The following is a 6,887-nucleotide window of genomic DNA, read 5'->3' on the forward strand; positions in this document are numbered from 1 at the left end:
AAATGAGCTTTTGTTTTACAAGTGTAGGTGACTGAGTACATCACTTGGTAGGAGCACTGTGGCCCTGTCACAGCAAAGTTGATTATATCTAAGAAACGCATGAAGCCACTTTGGTTCAAGCCAAAAAAATAGCAGCAGCATCTGGAACAAGGCGAGTAGGAAAATGTTAAGGGCAGCAGACATGAGGCTGCAGTCCCACCAACCACAGGAGCTACCTGGTTCCAGTCAGCCGTGTCAGGTGGGCTATGAAGAAGTGAAGCAGGCAAAGCCTGTTATTCTAGAAACAAGTAAAACGGTGAGTGACAAAATATGCTGGGGCAAAAGGATGTCTCTAGGTAAAGCACACTAGCCGTCCCTGAGCAAAACTTGCAACAAACGGGCGAGCATTGTAACTGTAGGCAGCAGTTGACTGGATGTTTGGATGCCCTACCAGATGCAAGCTCTATAAAATGCTGTTGAATCAAGCCTGAATAATTTCTTCTAGCTAGAGTTGACTGCTGTATTCAAATGAGAGGATGTCAAGTCTGCTACTTCCTGCTGTCAGTTGAGCTTTAGAAGTATGATGTAGCATTTTGATTTTTGAGATTAGCCCTGATAGTTGCTGTCTCATCGTGCTTTGTCAGGAAAATCGTGTATTATTCAGCTGCTAAAACACAACACTTGTTTAAAAGATGATGACACCTTGTACTCCCCACTAATGCGCTCTTTGGTTTTGATTGCAGGGAAGTGGGAGTGTCCTTGGCACCACTGTGATGTTTGTGGCAAACCTTCTGTTTCTTTCTGCCACTTCTGCCCAAATTCTTTCTGCAAGGAACACCAAGATGGGACAGTACTAAATTCTATGTTGAATGGACAGTTATGCTGCTCTGAACATGTTCTCGGGGTGGATTCTGTTGAAACTCAGAAGTCTGAGAAACCCCGCAAAAAACTGAACAAGTTGAAGCCTAAGAGAAAGCAGAGGAACAGATGGATGAGAGCTGAATGCAAATAGTCATGGACTGCAGTTGCTACTGCCAACACTATCTTGTAGATAAGTTGTGAATATGACCAGGGAAGGACACAATTTTACATATATTCTGTAAAGGTTACATGGGGGGGATTTTTTTATTTTGTTTTGTTTTGTTTTTTATAAATCCACTGAGCCAACGACAGCAGTCTCCTGCTGCTTCTGCACTGATAACGAACTGCATAGTTCAGAAAATTTCAGGACAAACCAAACTTATTACTCTGCATTACAGTTACACTTGAATTGTTGCGAATGTAAAAGGTTCCCTCCAAAATACTTTCAGGCTGGAGGTAGGTTAAAATCAAATCAGGTAGGCATAAACATAGGTTTTTGAGTTAGTATTTGTCAACCAACAGAAGTTTTAAATAGTATATCCTTGAAAGAAGTTATTAGCTCTCAAGTCCTTTTAAGTAAAAATGGCTTGGTCTGTGGTCCCAATGAGATTTGCTTGCCTTGTGTGTTTTTGAGCAAGTGCTTGAATGCCATTCATGATCCAGGTGCGTATCTCGCTATAACCACACACATAACAGTTTGTTTGTGCTCTTATAAAATAGCTCTCCAATGATTCTTAAACAAACATGTTTATAAATATCCTTCCACCAAGAAATACAGTGCATGGTGGGAAAGGCACACCCTGTACCAGAGAGGGGAAATCTTACATTGGAAGAGATTTTTTTCTATACTGTTTTTTCCTGTATTTCATTCCAGCAAAATAGAAGTAACTTGATCTTGCAGAGCCGTACAAGTCTGGATTTAAAGGTATATATTGTCTTGCAGTCGAGGCCCAATACTCTAGGTTTTTTGTGCCTTAATAAAAAAAAAAATCTTGCCAAACCTATTATTTGAAAAAAATTACTTGATTTTTTTTTCCCCTTAATTTCAAGTAAAACACAGAGGCAAACATTTCTTTGGAATGCTTGGAGTCCAAGCATTACAACTTTGTTGTGATAATGCAAAAAATGCCCAACAAGGAACAGAGAAAAACCCATGAATGAAACAAAAGATGGAACTTGACTGAAGTGCAAGAACTAAATTCAAAACAACTAATTAAAAGTGAAATAGATTTTTGAAGAACCACATAAGGAACAACTTTAATGTGAAATTTAGCCTGACTCTCTTCCTTTTGGTAGTTTATCTAAAACTGGCTACTTGACTTGGCAGACTGAAACTATTTACTTTTTTAGGAGCTCTGCTCTCAACTGTCTTATTGCCACTGTGTTGTGTCAGCAAAGCTGTTTTGAATTGTTTGCTCCCGTTAGGTTCTCACACTTGCAGAGAGATAAATATACAAGATTTAGTATTGATGGAAATTAATATTAGAACTAGGAAAAAACGGTAAAGAAAAATGTCTTTACCTGTTTTCTTCCCAGTGCATGTCATTGGTGTGTGATTAGGCAGTGTTACAAGTAAGTTTTGACTTGTGCCATTGTTACCTAGCCTATATAAACACAATGTGCGCCTTCATGTCCATTTAGTAATTTGTGTATGTTCTAGCTTAGTTTGCCTTTAATAGTGCACTCTGTGTAGCCCTTTTGAAAATGAAGCCTTGCTATATCATGAAAGTGTATTTTTTTTTTCAAAGTATTTCTTCAGGATTTGATTGCAGATTTAGTTTTTGGAATTGTTGAAATCCCCTTTTGTTCCCAACGTGTAAAAACGTTGGTTTCGTTAGAAGAAATTTATGGAAAGAGGTTTGAAATGTAGCATTGCCCTATCCTGAACTCTTTGGGTTCTATTTTGTGACCAGACTGCTTTGTTCTTTTCATCCGTTTTCGTAAACACTGCTGGAAGGTTAATTTTTTTCAAACAATTTTGAAAAAATAGCACAGTTCAGTATAGAGGGAAGTGTTACATTTTTGCATTTTTTAAAGTGGTATGCCAAGCCTTGCACTTGAGCTAAAAATGAACATTTCTTAATTGATTTTGAGGGGAAACTCCCTCTGCTGTGGATATTTGTTATACCAGGACTGAAGCATGAGATGTGCCTAAAGCCAAAATGAAAAAATGGTATTATGTATGTTTTTATAATAGTGGTTTTTAAGGAGAGGAAAGTGAGATCAGCTAGTAAAGCAGAAAGATTTTCCTCATTGCTTTTAAACAAAATGAAGGAATTTGATGTCATTGGGACCATTCTTTGAATACTGTTACTATGTAAGGAAGGCTTTATAAGAATACTTCTAAATAAGTTATTATAAAATTTTACCTTTACATTCCATTGCTTTTATAATTTGTTAATTTTTTAGTTGTTTCGTTGCTTTTTCCTCTTCATGTATAGGTGTAACAGCTCTGGCACCCTGGAACAGTTATGCCCCAGGGCCTAAGAGGCAGATACCCACTTCCAGAAGCCACCATCTCAAATAGTTACTGATGGGCACTGCTGCAGGAACACCATCCATTCTAAGATGGGACACAGAGCCTACAGCTCCCTGCCTGCCTCTCAGGTGGGCTCACAAGCACATTTAGTATGGCAGGATGCAGGTCAGCCACCCATTTTGTATCTGTCTATGGGTAAATAAAGACTTTGGCATTCAAAGCAACCCCTCTTAGCCCTCTTTTCGTAACGTTAAATTCACACAAACAGATCTTGGCAAGTGGCTGCTTGACTTTCTGCTTCCTTCTACCTCTTCTCTGCTCTTTACTACTCAGCTCTTTGGGCCAACAAAGGCTTGCACCACTGAGACTGCAAACTGGGGAGTTTGCTTTTGAGTTGTGAGGAATTTGTTCCTTCTGCTGAGCACATACTTGGAGATCGATCTGTAAAAGAAATGTGGATCCTGTTCTCCCTTCGTATGTACTGATCATGTAACGCCATGAGCTCAGCTAAGTCACTCAGGTGGTGATCTGCTAGAAGTTTAGTTTCTGAATCAGGAAAGGTGGTTTTTAGGTGTCTTAACGAAGGCTTCTTTGCCCTACTCTGCAGCACTGGGAAAATAGGCTGAAGTTTTGGTAAAAAAAGAAGACGAAAGAAAAGTTGTTTTGCTGCTTTCCTTCTCCCACTGTTCAAATACAGGGGAAAACAATCTTGGAAAAATTAAGCTTCCTCATCATGCAACTCAATTCTTTTTAGCATTCAGTAACTTGAAATATTTTCTGTTATAAATTCATCAAAATAACATCTAAGTATGGCATATTATGTGGCATTAAATTATGTACTTAGTGTCTTGGCCATCGAAGTAGAAAGAAGTATTTCCTTTTCCAGCAAACTTCTCAAAGCTGGTACACAATAGCCAAATTCACAATTTGTTGTTCTTTTATCACATGAGCAAGCATGGAAACAATTTTCAATTGAATATGTTAGATGTATTTTCATAGGAAGATTAATCAAATTAAATGTCTGTTTTGTTCAATAGCTTTGTGTTCATGGTCAGGTTTTAGGGTTTTTTTTAATTTGAATTACTTGGAAAAGCAAAATATCTTGAAAGACACATTAATGGATTTTTCCGCATTGTTGAGTCACATTATTCCATGTCTGATTGCTTGAGAAACTTCAGTGTCTTATTAAATATTAAAATTCATTCCTAGTTATTTAAGAAGTTGCTAATTCTTTTTTGTAAAACAGATCTGTATAGTTATATTTGCACCTTTATTTTTTTTTTCTTTAAAGAAAAAAAAGGGAAATGATACATACTATGGTTTGGCAGTGAGGGAACTGGATGTTGTTCTTTCATAGTGAAAACTTACACTCCAAGTCTTCCTAAGAGACTCTGTGCAAATAGTTTTAAGCTTGTATGGAGGTGATAATGATTGTGCTTTGGCTTGTTTTCACAGTGTTGCTCATCACAAAAGTGTTGACATTTTTTTGCAGTCCAGTTTTTCCTGTTACAGTGCTCTTTCCTGTTGCTCATAATTTCATAGGCTTTAACAACTTTTAACTGGTCATGGAATCCTACCAGTTCCATTCTCTTGGGTTCGTTTAGCTGTCACTGGTGCTGCTCCTGCTTGGTCTGGTCTGAATTTGACTGCATTTTGCTTTTTGAGCCGGGTTTTTGTTTGGGTCTGGTTTCACTTCATGCATGGAATCTCCCGTGTCTGACAGCAGCTACATAAATACATACATATATATATATTTTTTTTTTTTAAAGAGCATTTCAGAAAATTGCTTTGATACTAATGGATTACTGTTCTGCTGAGATCATCTGGTGCTGTGCATCAGGATTGTGTCCCTGTGCTGCTGTCATGAATAACCACAGGTTTTTGCCATTTGAGAAACTTAACGCCTGTCTGCTAAATCAACTGTGAGAGAGACTGTTGGGGAGGACGTGGGGAGCTTTGCCTGTGCTGTGCAGTGGAGTTTGGGGTATGGTTTATAGGTACAAATCCATGTTGCTACTGCTCCAGATTAGAGTCATAGAATGGTTTGGGTTGGAGGGGATGTTAAAGATCATCTAGCTTCAGCCCCCTGCCATGGGCAGGGACACCTTCCACCAGCCCAGGTTGCTCCAAGCCCCATCCAGCCTGGCCTTGAACACCTCCAGGGATGGGGTATCCACAGCTTCTCTGAGCAACTTGTCTGACCACAAAGAATGAGGTACCTCCCTTCCTATCCGTTTATTCGTCTGACATAGTTGAAAGAGATCAGAGAACTCGTATATATATTTTATTTTTTTTTTTAAACAGAGTAACGCCTCCCCTGGGGAGAAGAGACTGAGCAGCTGAGGGCAGTAATCACTTAACCCCCCTCCGGCTGGGTTACTTCAGCTGACTGCTGCTGCACTAGCCCAGCAAAAGACTTAACATGAGAAGTAACACCTGCTTCCACCTTCGTGCACATTCATTGAAAAGCAGAGATCCTTTAATGTAGATACTATTTTTACTAGTACTCATAGAGCTGGTGAAGCACAGGACTGTGACAAAAGGCCACAGGTGGCTGGCCTGTCTGGGGTTACACAGCACACCTACTACGTGTATGAATTTCACTGTAGGAAGAGTAGGACAACAGGGTGGGAAGGTTAGGAGTCTGCAGTTACTGATTTTATGGAGCAGTTGAAGCTGGCTCCATTACAGTTGATGGGCATTTTTGAGTGCCTGGTATGGTGACCTCAAATGGCCACCAGGACCAGGTGCAGAAAGCTAAAGATCACTGTGAGAAAAAAACCACGCATAATGAGCAAACAACAAATTTAAAAAGAGATGGGTCAACCAGCCAAACAAACACCTGCATGATTTGAAATCATCCCTGTAAAATACACAAATACAAAAAATACACACAGGAGAAAGCTTGGAGTGCCACAGCTCTGTGGGGCAAACAGGTAGAGAACACACGTGCTGCTCTTGTGGGTGGGAGACGAATCAACTGTCAGTGATCAGGGCAAAGACTTTACATGGGCATTAAAGCAATGGGTCTAGTACAGGCACATCTCCTAGGTGTGCAAAAATGTGTGAGGCATCTTCCATGGCTGCAGCATGCTGTTCTGTCTGGCTCCAAATGATTGCCAGTTTCACGTCATAACCCATGTGGCTCAGCAGAGAAAGAAACAGTTCCCGTGAGCTTTGCTGGAAGTTTTGAGTTGTTTTTGTAGCTCTAGTATGAAGGACCACCTTACAACAAGAAAGAAAAGACACATATCTGTCCAGGAGTCAACCATTGTTTTAGTTGCAAGTTTTCTCACAGCTGAGAGGAAGGGGAAGGCTTTGGGATCCCTGTCCTGGACTTAAAGTGATGGCAAAGTGTTGAGAATGGAAAAGAAAAAGTCGGTCCTCACTCAGTTTGGTGAGCTGACTATTGAAATGGAAAAAGAGACCTAATTGTTTGCTGTTGTGGTGTGGGTTTTTTTTCTGAGGAAAGAAGTATTAATTGTAAAAGAAGGCAGGAATTGAAAGGCTAAGATTTTTTTTGTCTGTCCATTTTAGTACAGCTGGCACCAGGGTTGGTTAGCACAAG

At 39.7% G+C, this 6,887-nt stretch overlaps 1 protein-coding gene across 9 annotated transcripts in view; it reads left to right on the forward strand.

Moving 5' to 3' along the window:
* The window catches only part of NSD2 (nuclear receptor binding SET domain protein 2), a 103,556-nt gene extending 99,201 nt beyond the window's left edge, over window positions 1-4,355 (forward strand). For all 9 annotated transcript variants that reach the window (XM_080410291.1, XM_080410292.1, XM_080410293.1 and 6 more), the window contains one exon: window positions 723-4,355. In XM_080410291.1, coding sequence (XP_080266417.1) covers window positions 723-991 — 269 coding nt within the window. In that variant the 3' untranslated portion in view covers window positions 992-4,355. The remainder of the gene's footprint in view (window positions 1-722) is intronic.
* Window positions 4,356-6,887: the final 2,532 nt, after the last annotated feature.

The sequence above is a fragment of the Falco punctatus genome (assembly GCF_963210335.1).
Source record: "Falco punctatus genome assembly, chromosome: 1".
Classification (NCBI taxonomy): domain Eukaryota; kingdom Metazoa; phylum Chordata; class Aves; order Falconiformes; family Falconidae; genus Falco; species Falco punctatus.